Source organism: Platichthys flesus, chromosome 18 (genome assembly GCF_949316205.1).
Source record: "Platichthys flesus chromosome 18, fPlaFle2.1, whole genome shotgun sequence".
NCBI classification, from domain to species: domain Eukaryota; kingdom Metazoa; phylum Chordata; class Actinopteri; order Pleuronectiformes; family Pleuronectidae; genus Platichthys; species Platichthys flesus.
Window position 1 is genome coordinate 14,943,552 of NC_084962.1, and position 23,037 is coordinate 14,966,588.

The following is a 23,037-nucleotide window of genomic DNA, read 5'->3' on the forward strand; positions in this document are numbered from 1 at the left end:
GTTCTCTACCTTTACTTTGTTCAGTATGCTTCTTCCTAAATGTTCAACTAAATTGTGAGAACCAATCTAGTCGACTCATTTTGCAGTCAAAGGACTATGATGATCAAACGATTATTTCACTATTTGCAGTCAAGTCAAACAACTCCCTCTCCACACCACCGCCCTCGCTCGGCTCTGCTCCAGTGCCATTTCCCATGTCACCCCTGTCCTCTCGAAGAGATTACCCAACAGACGTCCCCTCCTTTTCGACAGCAACAAGCTTCAACCAGTTAAACATCCAGCACAGAGGCCATCGCCGGCTCCAGTTCTCCTCATGCAGAAGTGGAGACGGAATTGAGGGTTTGAGAGTTTTGCAGCGTTGCCAAGATGACCGGGGCCCGCGGTGCTGTGGTGGTCCCTATGACGACAGCGAAGCATTCATCTCTAAGGCCGAGCGGCATGTGGAAAGAGAGAGAGACAGAGCGAGAGAGAGAGAGAGAGCGCGAGAGAGGGAAATAAGGATGGAGAGAGGGAAGAAAATGCTTATTGTCAGTAAACCACTCACTCCATTCCTCATAACACTCAGGCGGCGCAAACACAGAGGCAGGGCAAAGGGTTCATACACACTCTATTCAACTTTTAGTAATGCGTGCACACACACACACACACACACACACATCATTTGTTTTCCAACAGGATTGTTAACACCAGCTGAAAACACTGCAGCCTCTTGAAAATATTTTAGTGTGTGTGTGTAATCAGAAATAAAACCTGTCCCATATCGCTTTAGCATGTCTTGTAGAGAGGAGGGCTGCAGACGGAGAGAGGTGGAGAACTAATTTGATTGTTGCTATTGGAGTGGACCGTGTGTGTGTGTGTCTGTGTGTGTGTTTGTGTCGCGTCCACTCTTCGGCTCCAGACAGCCTGACAGCTTCTTCATTTTCTCAGCTGTCCGCAGTTTGAAGCGAGGCCCGTGTGTTTCTGTGGTAACGTCTGCGGCACATGACTCTACGCCGAGGGACTACAGAGAGAAATACACTCAGAGGCTGAAAGAGACTGTGACTAATGACAAGAGTTTGTGGGTGGAGGGGTCATTCATATACAGTTTCCCCCTCCCTCTGTGACCCTGTCTCTCTTTGTCGATGGCGAGATGGATCATCTGCGGACACGCTCTCTTTCTTTTTTTCCCCTCACACCGACTCTTGAAGTGTCACCAACGTTAAAAGCTTTTCTTCTTGCCGCCTGAGCTCTTTATTAAACTCTTAACTGTCCCTTTTCCCCCTTTAAGTAACTTTAAGGTTAGACAAATCCAACCTCGCTGTCTGACAGAATCAGATCTATATCAATTTATTCCAACTCGTCTTTGAAGCTTAAATATTGAAGACAAGAGGTATATATATATATATATATGCTATGATGATATCAACATGGACTTTACACAGATACCGATGGACTCAAACATTAAAGAAACAAAAAGAAAACAAATATCTAAGGGGAAAAAGCTTTGTCATACATGAAGAAGACAGAAAAAGTTGTGTAGAGAAAATTGCTATAATGTCTTCTACTGAATATGTTGGAATATAATTGTAAACGTAGTCAGGGTCTGGTGTTGGGCCTTCAACAAACACGGTCATACTAAACTGAGATAAGGGATAGGTCTTTATATTGGACATGTCGGAAAAGCACATGTGTAGAAAGGTTAATTTTGGCTTTAATTCCATGTAGCTGCTCCTGGTTCATTGTCACAGTCATTGGTTGACTCAGACACTTTTCCCCCAACATTGTTCCTCTATGAATAATGCCTGTTCAGAAGAACAGAACCAGGCTATGTAAAGATTGGTTGAACAGTGTGAGCTTGTAATCATGGACCCACTTGCAAGTCTGTGGGCTGCAAGGGGTTAAATAACATAATTTGGTCACAAGTGGTGACCTGAGACTGGTGTGAACTGACGCACTGTAGACCATCCTTTTGTGATCTGATCTCACAGGACGGATGTTCAGGCCTGACCGGACCAAAAGATCTCGGGCCAATAACAACCGAGAAGAAACTTCCAACATTTCTTCCTCTGAGGCCAATTTCAGAGTAAAATCTACATTACTGATCAACTCTGTAATTTCCCCTATTGATTTTCCTTTTCTGAGACAAGGTTTTCAGATTCCTGGATTTTATTCCCTCAGGCCACAGCGGTCTGCTCACAGCGCCAAGACAAGTCCAGGAATTTCTGACTCCCGCTGGCCAGCAGTTTTACCGAAGCACCAGTGAGATCTTATATAAGAGCGAGGAATCCCTCAAAATTGGCCCAAGTCATCCGGGGAACCAGGGGGAGCGTCCGGGAAAACAAGGAGCGTCTTCGCCATTCCAGCAGACTAAACAACAACAGCGACACAGAAATAACTACAGCTGCTAACAGCGAGGTCAGCAGCGACAGCCGATGCTAATGATAGAGCAGGGTGGCACCGCGGCCGTGGAAAGTATTTACGATAGGAGCTAATGTCAGTATTCAGCTACGCAGCGAGTTGGTGTTTGTATTGACATATGAAGATAAAGAAAAGGACCTTATCAGCAGGAGGAGGAAATGGAGAGAGACGGGGGTGAAGACGAAGGAAAACAGGTGGTGTAGAGGAATAACTTTCATTTCCAATAAATGAATAGCAAAGCTGTGATTGTAGGACATGCATTTATACACTAAGACTATAACAATCTATATAACCTTATGTTTTATTCTTGTCTACTAGTTAGATGAGACATAAAAGAAAAAAGTGTTTGTGTGTGTCTGAGAAAAGTTACTGTGTGTTGTGTGAGTACATGAGCATGCGTGGCGGATACATGGAGGAAGCTGTGTTTGGCCTCAGATTAAAATACAGGACGAGGGTCCCGCTCCAGGAAAAGAGACCAGCAGAGCGGAGACACAGGGACTTTTCTCCCATTAGGGAAACATGTGACACAGGAAAAACAATTATATCAATAAACCACTCATACCATAATTTATAGTTCTATGAAATATAGTTGATGGTGTTTAATTTGTGTGATAGGTAGCAGCACTATGCAAAATCTACAACACAGATTACCATTGACCCAAACCACTTCATGAATGGATGTGGTACTGGTCAGAGAAGAATCCAATACATTTTGGGTGCAGACTGGGATCAGGGGGTGGAACGAGGCTTTTTCTTTTTTTACATTGCAAGAGGTTTTTTGAAATTTTCATTATTTCCACAACAAATGTCTCAGAAATCTTTATGAAACATGATTAGGAATATGTGTTTTTCATACATCTATGAACAAGTGAAACTGCAAGTAGTACATTGTACAGTATATATTTATATATATATATATATATATATATATATATGATATAAACGCATCCTGTATATGCAATATGGTGATTAAGTGGTCAATCAGCCTTGGCAGAGGGATGCACTCTCTTCCAGGTACGTAATAAAAATACAGTACACAGACATTATACAAAAATATTATTAATAATAATGCCAAATACTAAATACTTTTATAAGAACAGTCAGGTCACTTATAACTTATGTTTATGAAGACTGTTCATCGTCAACACTTCTTTACCGATGAGCTTATTACTGTGAAATAGTATCCATCTCATACATGATACAAATGTTATGGAAAGTGGCTTCTGCAGCTGTTTAATCAGGTCATCTGATCCAAGGCAGTCTGACTTTGAACCACAGAGAACAAGGTTCCATGAGCACAGATCAATAAATCTAGAGTAAACCTTAATGAAATCTTAATGATTAAAAGTGTCACATGACAACAAGAAAAACAAGTGAATCTCAATCTGTTGTTAAATCTGTGTCCCTCGGAAGCTGGGCGCTCCAGTTAGGGCTCCCAGAATGAGGACACACCACAGAGGAGATCACAAGACACACACACACACACGTGCAGACACACACACCCACACACGCAGACACACACATGCACACACACTTAGACCTTAAGTTGTGAATGTCAGGTGAATAAAAACCATTAAAAACTTACAAATTAGTTTCCATTGTCTCAAATTCCCTTTTTCTGTTACTGCTATGGAAGCTCTATGATTCTCAAATAATATTTGATTGTGTTAAAGCTATTCTGGAATCACTGCGACATCAGGTTAACCAGATCCTCGACAGTAACTTACAAGCTTTCAAAAGATAAGACCGAACAAAAGTCTCAAGGTGTCATGTCAATTGTCCTATGGAGGAGGAACGCACACATGCAAACAGAAACCAAAAGCGTGGTGGTCATCAGCCTCCGAGCAAAAAGTAACTGGTCGGACACCAGCAGTCTGTCGCTGCGTCTAATCAGACAAGTGGGCAAAGGTGCCATTAGAGTCCAACTGAATTGAAACCCTGGGCTGAGTAATTAGAGGTCAGGCCAGTTATCTTTCAATAAAGAGCTGCGCTTTGTCCAGAGGGAAAACAAAACTTTACTGCTGTGAAGTCACCATCATTCACAGTGAATTAAACCAGTTTGCACCTCAGCATCCCGGAGGCCACTCGCCGCACAAAGACGATGACAGCCCGCCACTCACCTCAGAAAGACCATTCCCACCATTATCCTTTCCTCCGCTGCTGCTCGTGTCCCAGTATCCTTTCACAGGTTACATCCATGTCCAGGCATTAGTTAAGTGTCACACAGGCTGAGAAAGAGCTGACTGACCCGTAGAGGGACGGAGGGCTCGTGTCAGGGCAGCCCGGTCCGCGGTCCACACCTCTACAGTATGAGGTCAGTTCAGGGAGAAAGAGGGACACTGAGCAAAAAGAGGAAGAGAGAGAGAGAGAGAGAGAGGGGAACAGATGGAAGCACAAAAAAAAGGCAACGGAACTGACTGCCCACTGGGAGGGGAGGGGGGTGGGCGGGTAGAGAGGAGCTCGCACATCCAAGCAGCCCACTTCCTGACCAATTACTGCTGCAAGACTAGTCTCTCTCTCTCTCTCTCTCTCTTTCCAAACCCGCGGCCCTCGCTCTCTCGCTCTGCGGTGTGGGGTCGCCGCGAGAACTGGAGAGCGGCCAGCAATGCAGGCGACACAAGTCACAGAAATTACACGGGATAAAAAAAAAAAACAAGACGAGCTGTCACTGAAACTGTGAGGGACAGAGGAGAAGGGGAGCGAGGGCGAGCGATACGTGGAGGTGTGGTGATTGGCAGGAGACGGGTGTGGGTGGGCGAGACGCAGGGAGACAAGCCGATAGAGAGGAGGTGAGGAAAATAGGGCAGAGGGAGGACGAGCGGTCTCGAATAAACCCCTTCAAAATAACAAACCTTTGCAAAGTGGGTCACATTGTGCTGGGCATTCATTTTTTCCGCCCGTCCTCTGCTCTTCATCCCACGTGTCACTTCCAATATCAAAGCGTTTTGGATGCAAGAGGTCGGAGTCGGGGCTGAAAGGTTAGACTACCCCGCAAAAGATCAGAGATCACGGAGCCCCGAGCTCAAAGTGCAACCTGCTGTGAGCCAGTGGGTATGAGCACACACAGAAAACATCCAAGCCAGTGGTCACTGTGTGTGTGTGTGCGTGTGAGTTATAAGGTCATTGTTCTGCATCCGAGCAGAGCAGGATGGAGGAAAGTCCCCTCTCTCGGAGCCAGCGGCCTGTTGTTCCTGACTCCTGGTAGCAAGGCTTCCTGGGATTGATAAAGCAGCTCCTGGATCTGGCCGGTGCTCGCATACTTTCTCGCTTCCACGCTTTTATTGCTTTTTAAGTTTCTTTTCCAGGGAAACCGACGCAGCACCTGGAGCGATGGTGGATGGAGGCAAACGTTGACCTTTGATAAGCAACCGACTCCAACACACTTAACTCGGATAAAGTGACCGGGTTTTACTTGAAATCAAGGGGAGGAACTTTGTTTCAGACTCCCGGTGGGTTTGACCTACTGTAGCGGTGACCAGTGACCATACAAACAAGTCTGATGTGGGTCAGTGAGCGGCTGCTATTATCTGAACCTGGATAAAGCCACAAACAACCACAGAGAGCCTTTGAAACCCAACACCACGCCTGGCAATTTAAGACATGCAGGGACAATAACAGTCGATAGCACTGAGGAACAACAAGCTGATAACCTACTGTCAACTGGTCATTCTTATCAACTGTGGATTAAGATGGTGTCAGGTAGCTTTTCAAACACACACAAGAAGAATTTGACTTTTCAACACTTCCCTTTGATTGTTTGAGATATCTCCAATCCGATAATGATTCTCCACTCTACTGACACATAGTCAAGCTGTAAACAACAGCTGAAAAGCCTTTAGAAAGACTTCGAGCTCTGGACACAATGAAGAGCCCATCAGAGGTAACATGAGACCTATTCGAAGGTCAAATTAAGGTTTGTTTGTTTTTTCAGATTTGCATACAATTGGATGTAGAACTTAAACTGAAGCTTCTACTTTCGAAATGTAAAGATTTGCTGCTTTATATAATTGATTTGAATCTCAATGTCAGATTAAACTAGAATTACCACCCTGCGTTCACCATCCAGGTTAGTTTCAATCCCTCCAGGTGTTGCTGACATATTGCCTTCACAACAATATGAGGTCACCATGACCTTTAACCTTTGACCAATGAAATTGAATCAATTCATCTTTGAATCCAAGTGACACCGGGTCAAAATATGAAGTAAATCCACAAAGGCAGACTTGTGATGTCATGTTCTCAAGGCCAAAGACATGTTTTGTTTAGGGCACCATTACCGTTAACTTTGAGCTTTAGCCACACAAAACTACTCAGTTAAACCTCGAGTCTAAGAGAACATCTGCACCAAATTTGAAAGGATTCCCATACTTGAGATATCTTGTTCACAAAAATGGGACAGAGGGACTATTTTGAAAATCTTATCAGGCCTTTTAACCATTCTGACCAGACTATTCATCAGCTAATTGATCAAATTGTTTGAAAATTGATAAGGAAGGATTCTTACGAAACGCTAAGAGAAGGAGGTGAAATCCAAACTGCTTTGATGTCATAAGCTACTTTCAGCTGAGTGCTCATTAAGAGGAAACCAGTCATATCCTACTGCAAATAAACAGAAGCTGTCCGTTCACAATATCTGAATAGAACCGCTTCATGCGATGGAAAAAGGAAAGAGGTCAACAAATTTTTGGCTGCAGCGCCGTGTGGATATTAAGGGATCCCTCCAGTGCCGATGGACAGATGTTGTCATCCTGCAGCAAAGTAGAAACGACTGAATCAAAGTGGAATCACTCTGCACATCCCCACCCGTCAACAGGAACCCCTCCCTGCTCCAGGTCTCCCAACGCCATTTCCTGCTTCTCATCAGTCACTTGTTTACAGATGAAGCGGGCCAAACAGGAAGTGACGTCACCGAGCAGGTGAATCACGCTCATGTGACGGCTTGGTCACACCAGCGTCACCGAAAATTACACTTTTATCTCCTCCATCCAAGGGTTTCCTGTGGTGATCTAATTGACAGAGCAGGAAATGTTAATGAGAGCAACTCATTTGTTTGTTTATCTGACTAATAATGGAGGACACTCCAGTGTATTGTTGAGAGTTAAAGGAAGTAAAGTGTCAAACAGCTAAAATGTAAACTTAAAGCACTCAAATATATTGGAGGTAGCGAAAGTAAGTAGACACATAGGTTTGAAAAAAACCCAGCATGGACATGACCTATTGACCAAGCCTCCACTGCTCCATCAAACACACACAATTAAAATAATATTTCCTCGGTGTGGTTTCAAAAGTGTAACTGATACAGCCTCCAACTGCTATAAATATGAATGGGAACGTCTTGGTGAGTGCATGTGTTTGGCATTAAGATTAAAAGCTTTGCATTATAGTCAGAAACAGAGACGAGGCCACAGCTCAACCACTGGGCCGGTCTGGTCAGAAGTACGAGCCAGAACACATTACTGCTCAGATTAAGATGAAGCAGCGCAGACTACGGTTGATGGGGAAGTGCGGATGTGTGTGCGCCATCGTCTACGTGTGTGCGTTTGTGGGTCTGAGCGGGATAAAGGGCCGGGGAGTGCGTGTTGGCAGGTTCCCTTTGACCTGCGGAGGCTTTATTTCCCCCTCATATTCATATCGGGCTAATGCTTGGCCTTTCCCATGCCAGTGAAAACCCTGGAAGCCGAGCTCTCTCCGGCCCTCTCCTCTCTTCGGGGAACCTAAGATGTCACTTTGCACAAAAGGAGCCGTGAAAGCCGTCCAACTCAAGCAGGGGCTATTATTTACAGTACCAAAAGAAAATCGCTCCCCCCCCCTCCCGTCCCCCCTGAGCGTCAGCCGTCTGTCTCCTCGTAATGCTTCCTCCTATTTTGCCCTTTTCCAATCTCTTTCTTTCACTTTTTCCCCCCTCGCTCTTTTCTCCGCTTTCACTTTCCTTCAATCATGTCTCTCCTTCTTCTCTTCCCTCCCTCTGCGCTGCCCCCCCCCCTTCACTATAATAAAGTAAACAGAGGGTTTTGTAACCAGTTAGCCCAAAATTAGGAATAAGCTCTAAAACCGAGGCTTTGTCGATCTGCATTGAGCCATTCAAAACAGCCAGAAAAACCCACCGCGATCATATAAGTCCCTCCAACAGAGGGGGGGGGGGGGCTCCACTCAGAACTCTGTGGACACGTCAGCCTTACACTCCTGTGTTCAGAGCAGCTGACATTTGCATACTAAAAAACCTGTACGCACACAACAAGTTGAGAATGTGGCATTTGAAACCCAAGACGATGGAAGATTATGCTGATTACAAACTTCAAAAGCAACCGGTTCTATCCACACAGGTGCCGCTCGCATTCGATTTGCCTTATCCCGTATAAACTGGAGCGAATGTTGTGGTTCTGCTGCTTTTTTACCGGTTAACTTTGAAGTTTTTGCGGTGAATGCATTTTATTAACGGTTCAAAATTATAAAAAAAAAGGCACGTTATGTGGGACGGCAACAATTGGAAACATGCTTGTTTTAGCGGTGGCACGTACGGACGTTAGAGTGTCTGCACATAGGTTCCTTTAAAGTCAATGTTTTACAGATGAAGTCTGGTTTGTGTACAGAGGGATCCAACTGCAGACCCATATTAACATCAGGGTTTAGTGGAGAGTTTTCCTTCTAGCCTTGGATCAAATGAATTGATTGGTTGGTTGGTGTACCAGTCTTCAGCCAAAGAGGCAAAACACCGCTGAGGCAGGGACGATAGCCAGAAGTTAACGGCCGAGTCATGGATATGTCGGCTTCTCGCAGTTGCCAGTGTGCGTAGATGTGTTTTGGGGGCGTAGCTGTAACGAGAGGGCCGATGAAAGTGGGTGGGATGTGTGGTTTGCAATAAATCCAATTTTCAAGAGTATGGGGATGAATTTGTCTGTGAAACTTCTGACATGTTTAAACCTGAATCCAATCAAATGGCACACCTGAAGGCCTCACAACCAAAAAGGATTTGGATTTGCTTGCTGTAGATAAGCCTGCTGATTGGTGGTGCCCCCCCACACACACACACACAGTAGCCCAAACAGATCCAGCTGATGAATGAGGTAATGTACAAGACGCCAGGGTTAGAATTATGTCCATAATCCATCTAAATAAAGTTGTTAAATGGCTCTCAAACTACAAAATGTCCGTCACCTCTTGTTTACAGCAAACACAGATGTTAGTGACAGGTCTTAACTCAACCCAGATGTGCCCAAGAGGGAGAGGGGCCCCACAGACAGCCCGACACAGAGGTTTCTACTCCACCGACAAGATGGACGACGTGTCTCAACTTCCTCCTCGTATCCACAGAAGAAGCCAGAACATCGAGGACACAAACAGAAAGCAGATGAACGTGCTGGACTCAGTCTCAGCTGTCAATCATCTTTTCCAACAGTCTTTGGTGCTGACTTAGGTGAAAATGAGCCGGTGGTGCAGCTGTATCATGACAGTGAGAATCAGGCCAAACAGAGCCAGAGCACTATTATGTTATTATTACTATTATAAATGAAACCTGAGATTTTAACATTTTTCTTTCATTTAGTCTCAGAACTCTTTATCTCTCTCTTTCTTTCTGTTGTTGTTGCTCTTTACATTCAGTCCAGTGTTCACCACCTGTATTATGTTGTAGCTGAAGGCTGCTGCTAATATAGGTCATCATTGACTTCAGTGACAACACTGAGCTGCCCCCCCAACCAACCCAGACCCCAAACCCCCCCCCCAGCCACCCTCCCAATGGAGCTGTAACAGAACTCAGGATCTAGGACGACAGAGAGAAAATGGTTTGAGCTGAAAACCTTCACATTAATTATTTCATTCACATATTCTAGCAACAAAAAAAAAAAATATAAACAATTCAGATTTTATATTAAAATAGATCAGACAATCATTTTACAATGAATCCATTGTCCAGGACATAATCAGCTGGAATATAATGGACCTGCTTGAGGAGCTGCTGCTGCTGCCCAAAAGCAATGTGAGCAAAAGTGAACGAGTCAGAAAACAAAAGGTAAACACGTGAGATGACGTGCATTATTGTGATGTGCACCGGTGAGAGTGTACAGTGTAGCACTGGTCTATATGCAACTGAGAGCTGAGGTGAGAGCTGGAAGGAGGGGGGGGGGGATCCTGTATTTTTAGCAGTGCTCGCCCTGCGCACTTATCACCGGGATGTGATTTAGAGACGAGTTTCTAACTGAGCTTCACAGTTCAAAGACCTGTCAGAGAGCTTATGAAAGGCTGTTAAGTTGGACAGATGTCCAATCTATAAGTGGAGATCTGGAGTGAAGAAGAATTCACAACAGAACAAAAAAAAAAATCCATACAGAATAGAGCAGGAGTGGCAATTTACCACTGTTGGGCAGTTTAGCAAATTGAACCTGTGGTGTGTTCTATAGAGTGCAACTTCCTACAGTACAATTCATTCACATCAAACAGGATCACACAAACACACACACACACACACAGATAGCTCTCACACACACAGAGAGCACACACACACACACACACACACACACACACACACACAGAGCACAAGAACTCCACTCATGCAGACGTAAGAGGCTATTTATACACCACTTCCTTTTATTTACCCAGCTCATTGTTCAGACCACATCTGCTTAGGGCCAAGGGCACAATGGCCAGTCCATATAGCTGACCACACACACTCACACAAACCTGCTCACACACACACACAGCAGAAAGACACAAGCAGGCATTTAGAAATATCCACAGCTTTTGTTCAGGGTCCAAGTGACGAACTCCAAAACTTGATACCACCTGTTACACAGACCGACATTCTTGCACTCACAATCACACACAAACCTTCACACACACAAGAGAGTTCAAACTCACAAAGTCACACGCAAAAGCAAAAATCATCCAAAGATGCATGAACGCACATGAACGCGCACACGAACCGGCAACATGTTGGTTCTGTCGGCACAGCTGGACATTTGGCTATGTGCTGGGGACGACAGCTCATTACAGACGCTCTGTTTTATGTCAGCTGTAATGCAACAGGAAGTCAGATGGAGGCTTTAAAAAGCCACAGGACGGCTCTCAACCTTCACGGCCCGGAGGCTGTCGACTCACGACAGCAGCTGAGGAGTCAAGCACATGCAGCGACCCACACACGCACACATCGCGCATACACAAACAGAAAGTCGGTTTAAACCTCAAGCTTAAGATTGAGACAGAGGCGCTTGCAAAAAGTACACATGTGTCACAACCGCCTGATTCCTGCAATTCTAAAATCATCACTGTCCCTTTTGAGCCATTTACTCCGAGTTATTTCCTCTGTGGATGGGAGCTGCCCAAAATGGCCCCCACAGGGGTAAACAGCCCAGATCATTATCGTCCCAACTCTCAGCAAGCCACAGGGGTACAGTGGTGGGGCAGAGCAGGGGTACAGGAAACCAGTATGGTTTCATGTTCAAACCACCAACCACAGACATCCATAAATCAGATCCAGGTACAAAGTAGCGTGTGAAGACTCACAATTTACGGGAGTTTGCACCTTCTACAGATTTAATTCACAATGAAAGCAAATTTCAACAAAAACCTATAAAATCCAGTGATTTTCAGAATTAACTTATATCACTTCTTGCTGTACTCAACATTTTATTAAGGAAACTTGAACTGCAGCAACAAGTTATAAGTAGGTAAGAGGAGAATAATCTACTCTGTGGTGTAGAACATCTCAGGCACACAAATAAACCTCGGGGCTTTTTCTTTCTCCCTCCGGATCATATTCACACTGTTTGGCGGTTGGAGAATAAACACGTCCTCCATGTTTTCATGAGGGTGCTGTACTTTTTTGGCTCGTACTGTAGGAATAGAGGCTGTTCCTGTTTTTTTTTTTGGACTCCATCTACTAACTGTCTCCCCCCCCCGTACAGGAAACAGTCGTTTGTCAACACCACAAATAAATATCTTTTGCTTCCCGTCTTCGACTGGGGATTTTTCCGGCCCGTTTGGATGAGACGCCACAAAACTGTGTTTTTCGGCAACAAGACAACCATGAAAAAAAAAGGTTGGTGCTTATATTTACGCAAAATGTAAAGCACAGGTCAGCAAGTCAGCTGCAGTGATTTCGATATCAGCTAAACAGCCCACGGTATGAAAAACACTTCACATTAAACATTTTTTAGCACAGTAAAAAAAGATGTAGGGGATTCTTTTTTAGATTCAAGCACTTGTTTGTGGAACATCTGCGACCCCAGCATGGAAAATCATGTTTCCTCTTCATCTCCACATCTGAAACAGCTGTTGTCACTGCATGTGGGTGAGGAAGAGTCAAAACTAACAGCTTCAAAACATCACACAGCCCAACAGAAACCAAATGTCCAACCCGGGCTCCATTAATCCTCTGCTCATCTGGGCACCCACACACCCCCAGCGTTCAGAGTGGGAGCCGGACCCCTGCCCCACAGCAGCCGGGGGTTTCCCTGCCCAAACGCTGCTCAACAATAAAACAAAGCCATCACACTAAAGGCTGCTGGGGGGGGCGTGCGGTGTGGTGGAAGGGCGGAAAGTGAGAGGAACAGCTGCTGAGTGGGAGAATTGGATTGATGGTGGGGGGGGGGGGCAAGGGAGAAAAGGAAAAGCTTGAGGAAGGAGTGGGGGTCTCTCTCTTTTCTCTGTCAGTGAAATAAATTACTTTTATGTCTGCGGCCTGTTCAGACTATGCCATCGTTAGCCCCCCCACCTCAACCCCAACTCCACTTCACAACCCCCCTCTGGGATCTGGAGGCACACACAAGCGCACAAAGACTCCGCGTATAGATCTACTGTCTGAGTGTCGGCTCCTTAAGTCCGGCAAAAGTGGTCGGAAAACCTTTTACCGCGACATGTGTGTCCACTTTACATGACATTGTAAAAACAGCCCCAGTCTGGATTTCTGCTCCCGACCCCCTGAACCCGGGGAATTCTCCGTATGAGAACCAGCGCGTCACTTTGTGGTCGCACTCGCCGAGCACTGACAGGTCTGTTAAGCACAGGGATGCAGACGACAGCGCGGAGCTTCTGTTAAGTCAAGAGCTGGAGCAGGGCCATGTGTGTGTGTGAGATGGAATTCAATAGGTCAGAACCCCATTTTTTACATCCTATCAATATTTCAGATCTAAATATGAAGATAGGGCGATGCCTGTCTACTTCCAGTCATACAAAGATGTCTTTTGACTTAAGTTTGGGCCATGTCCCCCCAGCTACCATGGAGGAGGCAAGCTTCATGGCCTATATTGCAGCCAGTCACCAGGGGGCGATCAAGATGATTTGACTTCACTTTTGGGAAGCTGTGGTGTATCTGGAGTCCATGGAGCGAACATTAAAAGGTAAAGTGTGGGATTGCCAATCACTCGTGGATCTGTGAAGAGATGCTTTAAAAAGGAGGTGTTTTTCTTTTTCAGTAAACTACCAAATGAATTCAACCCCCCAATAAATGGAATTCCAATATGACCTCTCTTTTCTCTCTCTGTGATTGGTCTCTACCAACACCTGAGGGAAATATCTGTCTTCACCTGTTAGATTGACTCTGCCGAGTTCACCAGCTGGTCCGCAGGTAGTTCACCAAGGGTATTTAGAGCTTTCTCTCTGAAAGCAGCTGTGTGCTGAAAACAATAAGAGAGGTGAGAGTGAAGCACAGAAGTGAGTCTGTGGGCCGGAGAGTTAACGATGAGCGGTGAGTCCCTGAACAGACCTGGGGGATCATTCTCTGTTGGTTCATTACCTCCATGTCTTCTGTGGTGTTTATCAGTCTGTCCATCTGTCAGACAGCAGGATGACTCACAAGCTACTTCACCGATTTCCATGTCATTTTATGGAGGGGCGGGGCCGGACCCAAGGAAGAATAGTTTTATGTCTCACTTTCTTAACACAGCAACATCATGCGTCTGCCCCAGTGGAGGTATGAGCGACTCCTTTCACTTCGTCATGTGATATTTTAATTAAAAAGGAGACATAATTTATAGTCTCTTTAAGGAGACAAGTGGGAAAACTTAATGCAGACACAAGGAAGCGGAGCCTGGAGGCTTGTCTGGGTTGTCAACTTGAATTCACGTCTATGCTCACAATGCACCCCCCCCTCTTCACTTCAACCTATATCCAGTCTAGTAAATACACGTTTTGATCATGATCTGTGTGCATCCGCTGCTGCCACATCACTCAACTGGAAGTTGTACCGACTGTTGTGGGGCAACAAAAAGACATTAGCACTTGAAAAGGCCCCAGAATCCAACTGAGAGATCAACATTTACAACAATGTGGAAGGGAAGTTTTTACCCTTTTGTCCTTGTTGTGCTAAGGTTGGTCATTGATACTGTGCGTTCACGTAACAGCCAGATCCATCATCACACCTTCCTGTGTATTCATAAACAATGTATTAAAACCTTTCACAATGGCCACACGAGTGACACACCTCAGGGGTATTCTCAACAAACTAATGAACACTTGTTCATTTAGTCCTGAAGTCAACCTGTATAATGAACTCTGCTTCTATCGGAGGATCAATACTTCAGACACATGTTAGTAGTCAAGGGCAGTTTTCAGGAAGAGGTGACCTCATGCATTATCAGCACTGTTTTACTGCTTTGAGTATTAACTGGTGATGAAGCAACACATCCCCATTCTGCTGCTCCTCCTCCTCCTAATAAACTTTACGACGCTGCCTGTTGTTGCTGGATTCGCTGTTTCTAAGACACAAACCAACGAGGTACAAGCATGCGAGCTGGGTGGTGCACAGCACGGCGACATTCAGGCACACACCCCTCCTGCGTGGACACTTGGTTTGACCTGCAGCTCAAACATCTGATGTTTGACTTGGTACGGCCCTTGGCAACGTCCAAATACAGCTGCTCCGTCCACTCAGCCGGTTGCTAGTCAGCAAATAAAGAACAGTTTTGCAAGTGGAGGCCCGAAAACAACATTTATTCGGGGGTATTTTCGGTGTCATAAGAAGAGCTGGTTAGTCTCTAATTTAATACAGAGGCTAAAATAAGTTTCTTGGGTGCAATTTGCCAACTTCCTCACCGCAGCGTTTTAGTTTCTTTAAGATTTAACAAGCTGCACAGGCTCTTAAGCTCTCGCTCTCGCCCTCTGCCTCTCTCTCTCGCTCTGTAGGCGGCATCATGAACATGTACATAGAAATGGATGCCAGAAATAGTGCCGTGTATTTGGGAAGGAACCGTAGACATAACAAAAATCAGGGAGGAAAGAAGCCAGCCTCATATACGGGGCCTTGGGGAGTACACTGGGGGGGAGGGAGGGGCTGAGGCCAGACAATGGAACACATTCACGTTCCTGTCCGACCTGGAGTCTGAGCTAGCCTCATTATTTCGCAGACCTGCACTGTAAAGTTGGACAACACTTGGATTTGAGGAAGAAAATCTGTTGGAAAAGGTGCAGTGAATGTAAATATCCAAAAGCTCAAAGTCACAGAGCTGATGTGACTAAATGAACTGTATCATGAGCTGATCCACAAACAACAGGCGGGCGACCAATTCTTTGGGTTCATAGTAGTGTGGTTACTCCAGTAGTTTATATATATTACATAACATATATTATGTTTTCCAATATACTGAGAAAACAATCTTCTTACATTTGACATAAAACAATATATTATTTTCATGTTCTATATATTTGGTTGTATCTGTGTTTTCTTTTTATTTCTAGTTATTCTAATAAAGTTTATGCTTAAACTGTACACCATCAAGACTTTTAAATTCATTTGTTATTAGGGTTTGATAACGACATCTTAGATATCTATTGCCATTTTAGAAAATAGATATCGGCTAATATAAATGTTTTAACCCAACACCTGTATCGGATCTAAACTATTTTCGTAAATTGCTTCAAAAGTAGCCACATTACTTTTCTCTCATATTCAAGTAAGCAAAGTACCAAGAGGATCCATAGATATTAAGTCATTTAAAAATATCAACATAGAATGATGTACTGAAAGTTAAATGTTAGACAGTTACTGGACATAAAAAAAATATCAAAAACACAATATTAAATATAATATTTTGATTCCTAACTGGAAGTGTAATATGCACTGTACAGAAATCAGAGACCACAAGTGAGATGTCTGCCCACCAATCAACCCCAACACTTCATTAGTCGGCCAATTGAGGCCTGAGGAGGAATTTATTTCCCACCACAACGTTCAGCTCCACATAGTTTCCCACCTCAGAGTTCACCAACCTGATAAAATTAGCATGGAATCCGCCCGACTGGCATAAAAATGTCAATGGTCGTCATGGGACATTCTCTGACTATGGTGAGCTGGTGACCTCTGACCTCATCCTGGCATTCGCTCCCTTCTACGTCTTGTCTTTCGTCGGCAAGATCTGACGGATCATTAAAAGTCCATTTAATTCACCGACATGATGAAGTGGGTAGAGAAAGCCAGGACGTCTGTATTTGAATGACCTTATAGAATGCGAGGACGGTAGTTACCATGATTTTATCGAAGAATAATATGAACCTTGAAATGTCAGCAAGGTAAAACAGACAGAACAACACTGACGTGAATACAAAGTGCCACATTCAGCCACTTAATAAGCAGCTATGTTTCCATGCCCTTATTATACAGAGTCTCCACTGCTGCATGATGAGTGCAGCCTGGAGCTCTGATAAAGGCAGAGAACACATTCACAAAACACAAAGCACCACATTCAGCCCTCAACAATGTTGAACCACAATTACTGGGCAGTGATGGTGTCTACAGCCACTGTACAAAATGCCTATATATATAGCCATTACTATGCAGGTTCCTTTAATACTATCTGGCATTAAGCTGCTGTATTCAGGGCGTAGATATATTTCAGTCTCACCCTGCCCCTGACCTCTGACCCTTTAGCCTTCAGTTTACTCAGACACGACCTGCAGGAGGCAGTGAACCAGGGAAGTGCACGGGGCGAACCACCTTCAAAGCTGGAGCAGTGAAAACGGCACGCACACGCTCGCCGAGGACTTTGCATGTCACGTTTCACTTTTCGAAAAAGTAGTTGCAGATTCCGGATTTAAAACACATGCACCTTTAAGTATTCAGGTAGTAAAAGTATTTTTAGGGTTAGCTGACGTAAGGTAAAGTAATTTGCAGAGCTTACTTATAAATCCCTTAATTTGTTAAAAAACTGGAATCCTGTGTAAATTGCAGCGGTAGCATGAGGAAAAAAAACCAACAATTAAAATACAAGCATGACATTAAAAGCTTTGTACAGCATGACACTGTGTATTACATGCACCAGTGGTTAGCTGTACCTTCCTCTCAAACGGTGTAATTTATACAAATATAACTCTTGCACAGCAGCATTTAAATTAATCCCATTGTCGATAACGCCACAGTAACCTCCGTGCGGCTCATGTTCAACAGGTGGGTATTAGAGCTGCTCTGAAAGCAGACATTAAAATATTACCGAAGGTTACCATTTTCAGCGTTTAAGTCGGCGCGCCGAACTTTCCCTCTCCCCCCCCCATCACAGAGCATGTAATTAGGCGGAACATGTTTTTACAGCAGATCTCTAAAGCACTTTAAGTAGCGGTTAGCAGTATAGAAACAAGCAGGAGACACACACACACAGTTAAATCACAGGCTATAGGTACATCTACAGGAATGTCTCTCTCTGCTGAACAAACAGACACCCGTGTGCTGTCAGATCCTCAGAATGTCTTCTGACATACAGTACATATTCCACACGTATGTACGCCCGTGGACACTTTTTTTGTGCTGCAATATCATATTAATTTGAGACGATATAAACGCCATACATGTTCCATGCATGAAGATAGGGGAGGTCGGTGTTATGACCTATACCGCTGCCAGCCACCAGGGAGAAATCAGGATGATTTGGCTTTACTTTAAGGGAGAGGTCGTGTCGTCCATCTTTATATATACGTTCTATGGCAATGAGGGATGAAGTACTTAACTCTAGATGCTCACCTCAGGATGTGTTTGTCGAATCTAGGTGAGTGTGTGCCCATTCGAGTCTGTACCCTACACGGATCAAGTCATGGTTCCCTATGTAGGTTATCTGTATTCAGCCCCACAGTAAGGAGTTCAGGTTACTTTTTTAAAATCACGTTTTGGCGGAAGACATTCTCCTTGTCTTATTCTAGATAATCCTTCATCGTCTCATCTCAGCACTGCAGTGAACCGACTATGAATAGAAAGTTAGCAGCCCGGTGCTGAGCGGACAATCTGCCCAATCTGGGACAAAAACAAAAAAATTCTGTTGACTTTGTAAAGGAAGTTCGCTTTGCAGCTTGTCTCCCAGTAACACAACAGTCCAAAAATATCCCCGTTCAATAGGAGCAGGTCTCTGCACGTCCGTCTACTGCGTCTGGCCCTGGGAAACATGGGTTGAATTTTGAGGACCCATGAGCAACCGCGTATGTGCATGCACCTGAATATAACAGGAAACACATGGTGATATCCATCAACCTTTTGTCCTCTGCCACGCATGCGCACATGCACACACACACACAAGGGTGAAGCGTGGATTTTGGAAATTATAACAGGAAGCAGCAGTCGGAGCAGCAGAGGCTCATCCATCTCAGCAACAGGATGAAATTATTAAAACATAGCCAAAGAAAAAACAGAATAAATGTGTGTTTGTATGTTTAACTGCAAAATCTCCATTAAAATACATCTGCAACATGTGACTCAGGTAAATATATTCAACCTGTACGATGCTCAAATATTGTGTGAGCTCATTGTTACTCTGGAATCTGCCCAGAGTGGCTGCCACACAGCTTTGCATGTGAAAGGTAACACTTTGCATGTCAGCTCAGATAGTTTGCATCCCTGCTCACGGCACAGGATGACAGATGATATATTCTCTAATCGAGGTGGTGGCAGCCTCTTGTGAGGATTCTAATAGATACATGGTGCCATCGCTGCTCAGACAGTATTTTAAGATCAACAACATTCCTTGATAAGTTGTTCTGCCTCACACGATGCAGGGGTTTTGTGTGCAGGAGTGTGCACCTCTAAGCAGAAGCTAAATTTAAAAGCTGCCTGACCTGCTTGTTAGCGCAGCTCACTTCCTCTTCCTGCACGAGAAGCAGGAAAAGTCATCGGGCCAGCAGCTGAAGCCTCGGCCGTCTGATTGAGACACAACTAGGTGACGATAGGTACCGAGGCTTCACACGGCTGCCAGATCATTTCAATTTCTGCTTGTCACACGAGTATCACAACACTGTTGATGTTCAGCCAATTTTTATCCCATTAGATGTGACTCACGACGTGTGAATCCTACTGTCGCCAGGATTCCTCCACGTACGCAGGAAGTCTTGAGTTGGGCAGAAACTATCTATTCACCAAAACGTAAACAGCTCAGGTTTCCAAAGTGTTGAAAGCTAAAACAGCAGGAGAATAATGGAACTCCTGTCTCTGCTCCTTCGACTGCCACCTTCCTCTCTCTCCCTCATTTACCATCCTCCATTGCCCCCCCCCCTCTCTCACTTGTCGACTTCTTCATGCCTCACCTCCTATATGTGACCTCCCAGTAGGGTAGGCTGCCAGCAGCAGGTGAAAGATCGTGACCCCCCACACAAAGACCTGCTGCCCTTAGGCCGCAGGCAGGCACAGAGCTTAGCTGCAGCCCAGAGTAGAGATTAAGAAAACAGGAGGATATCAAACATCTCTCTACGCCAACAATTTATCCAGGAAGATTTCAAAACACTGATAAAAGCAGCCAAAGAGATTCAATCCCCAAACTGCATTGATGTTGTTTCTACAATGGCTGCCAGACCTGATACGGGGAAAAACACTTTAAATCCAAGCCTTCATTATGTTTTTACTGTTGTATCTCTCTGAAAAAGTCCTGTGAGAAGACTGAGAGACATCGAGGAAGCCAGTTGGGGTTCTTTTTCAACTCTGAGGCACAACAAGGATAAAAGTGGTGGATTACACTGGACATCGGGACGTATAATCATTAAGAAGCATAACTATATACGCACACAAACATTCATACGCGCTTAGTTATTTCCCCTATAAACAGTGTTTATACCGTGTCCTTGTGTGCAAGCACCACCTGGACCTCGATATAAATAGGGCAGGTTGCGGAGTGATTTAAGATTTTTCTTCAAGGGGGAGAAACGGGATACAGCAGGGGACCAAAGACATCCTGTGGAGCCTTCCGTCTGAAAGTCCTCCAGTGAAAACATCAATCAGGAGACACAGGGAAAGCTGCGTTTGACAGCTGCAGCTCATCGTAAATCTGACCGGCCGACACTACCACAGGTAGATGTACATCTCTGTACAGAGCAAAACAACCAGAAGAGAAAAACAAGAGGAGCCTACAGTAGGTCTACCGTAGACAAATACACACAAGAGCATGTATCACCTCGGAGTTTCTTTTTCCATACGTGACAAAAGGTAAATAAGAGTATTGCAGGTATTTGGTTATAAAGCAAAGTTGGAGAAGTTAATAAAAGCATGTGAATTTAGAGCAATGAAGAGGCTCTAGTTGAAAATGTGAGGGATCACCTTATTTATTAGAATTCATCCTCATGACTGCATACACCACCTTCCATGGTATTTCCACTTTCCAATAGTTTTTGAGGCATTTTGTTTTACAAAACGACAGAGGATCATCAAATTCATTACACGTTATCCTTGGGGGAGCATGAATAAAACCGTTGCAGAGATTTCTGGAGGGGAGGGGCTGACCGACAAACGAAAAATAACTTTACAACTTCACGTAATATGAACCAGGGGTGAAAAATGTCATTAGAAGACAAGCGGAAGACAGTAAATCACCAGGACCGAACTACCGACAGCCCAAGAGAGAAGACAAGAGGGTCTGGTCAGGGTTTAACGTTACAGCATGGCAGAACGGAGGGGCGAAGGGGCGAAGGGGTGAAGGTCGTCCAATCTCGGGTTACTTTCTCACGAGACTTGGAAGTCGGAAGAACACCTGCCACCTTGCTCTTAGCGGTCAGGAGGGTCAAAGTCATCCATGTCAAGTTCTCCTCCAAATATTATATCATCTAAAAGCAAAGTTTTGCTTGATTTCTTGCCTTAACTTAGATTGAGATCCAACTGTCTGCAAGAAAGCTACAAATCTCTGTAAAGTGTCTGTTGGAACATCAGGGGCGGACGTCACGATGGCCTTAAGAGTCATTGACGCAAAACTAAGCGAGTGTTTTTTGTATTAATCATCACTTAATGATGATGAAGAAGTGAAGAAGTGATTCTGTGCAGTTCTGCCCCCTCCTTCCATCTGCTGCTGTTGCATAACGGCCGGTTGTCGACATGCACAGAGAACAACCTTAAATCTTTACCTGCAGAGTTCTTTTGAGAGACGATGCTCCGGTTATGCAAGTTAAATTTCCCAAAAGGGTCCGTGTCAAAGTCCATCAAGTGGGTTAAGATAGGAAGGGTTATCAGATATTATTTGCATTCCCTCTCATTGAAGATACGGTGAAGTAGAATGGTGGAGAATTAAAACATTGAGTTATCTCTCAAACCACAAGCAGAGACAGGTCCAGGGGGAGTGTTTTCTGATCCTGGTGTTTATAGGCTCAAAACTCATTTGAAAGAACGCCATAAGTAGCATTACAAATTATTATTGATAAGATGAAGACCTATTTAAACATATTTAACACCTAGTTGCTAATACTACAACATATTCAAGACTTTCTAGGGACTAAAATTCAGATGTTTACAGCAGAAACCCTGGATAAAGAACCAGTTGAGATTTGACTTAAAGCTGTATCTAAAATGGCCAGTTGCATTTTTTGTCAGTTCTTGTATAGTTGTAGGTGCTCTGATCGGTGTGTTTTTAGTCATAGCCATGGCAAACCTTAAAAGCCCAGTAATCACGTGACTTACTTCTGGCCATTCTCATACACCAGCCACCAACGTTACCAGTCTGGATGTCTGTGGCCCCTGGGATGGAGTGAACTAAATGTCTCTGTCCGCCCCTGCAACGCTTCACTTTAATACTTCACATCCCATGATGACGGGTCAATGTCATTGCCTCGTGCTCTTCATTACTTCTCCCTCTAACCTGCGACCTCTTCCACCATCAATCTCTCCACCCTCTTCTATCAGCCTTCACCGGTGTGTTATCCAGGCTACGCACCTGTTGCTGCAGGATCACACTGAAAACACACGTTGTGCACAAACAAGGGACTGGACACTCACCGGTTTTCTTGGCGGATGTCTTAGCAGAGAGGACATGAGCGAGACTCCTGGTCCCTGCAGCAGCTGGGGACATGGGGTTCCTCATTTGGAAGCAGATTCAGGTTTTTCCTAAGCGTGTCACTGGACTGTTTGCACGCGGGCAGCTTCGTGCGCACTCGTTGGCCCGGGATAAACCCTCAGGGACTTTACGCACGTTTCTGCAGCGTCGCGTTATCGTCACGACGGACGGTGCACCTGGATTCTCACGTGGATTAAAAACACTTGTTATAATCCCAGTTTTCTCCTTAGGGGTCCAGAAGCGTATCCACGTTCAGGTTTTAGATCGATAAACGTGGCCTGCTGCCTTTACTAGTCAAGTAGAAAATCAAATAAAACTTTATTTGTATTTCACTTTTCAGACAGATTGGTGCACCACAGTGCTTTACAGTTGACTGACGAGCTAGAAATTACAGACCACAGTATAAATAGTCAAATTAATGCAAAAAGAT

At 44.6% G+C, this 23,037-nt stretch overlaps 1 protein-coding gene across 2 annotated transcripts in view; it reads right to left on the reverse strand.

The window, feature by feature from the left end:
• The window catches only part of LOC133973310 (pleckstrin homology domain-containing family G member 1), a 58,808-nt gene extending 35,991 nt beyond the window's left edge, over positions 1-22,817 (reverse strand). The window contains exon 1 of one of the 2 annotated variants that reach the window (XM_062411077.1): positions 22,550-22,817. In XM_062411077.1, the coding sequence (XP_062267061.1) occupies positions 22,550-22,634 (85 nt within the window). In that variant the 5' untranslated portion in view covers positions 22,635-22,817. Of the gene's footprint in view, positions 1-4,517; positions 4,724-22,549 lie in introns of those variants that run through there. The other variant, XM_062411079.1, reaches the window with a different exon arrangement.
• Positions 22,818-23,037: the final 220 nt, after the last annotated feature.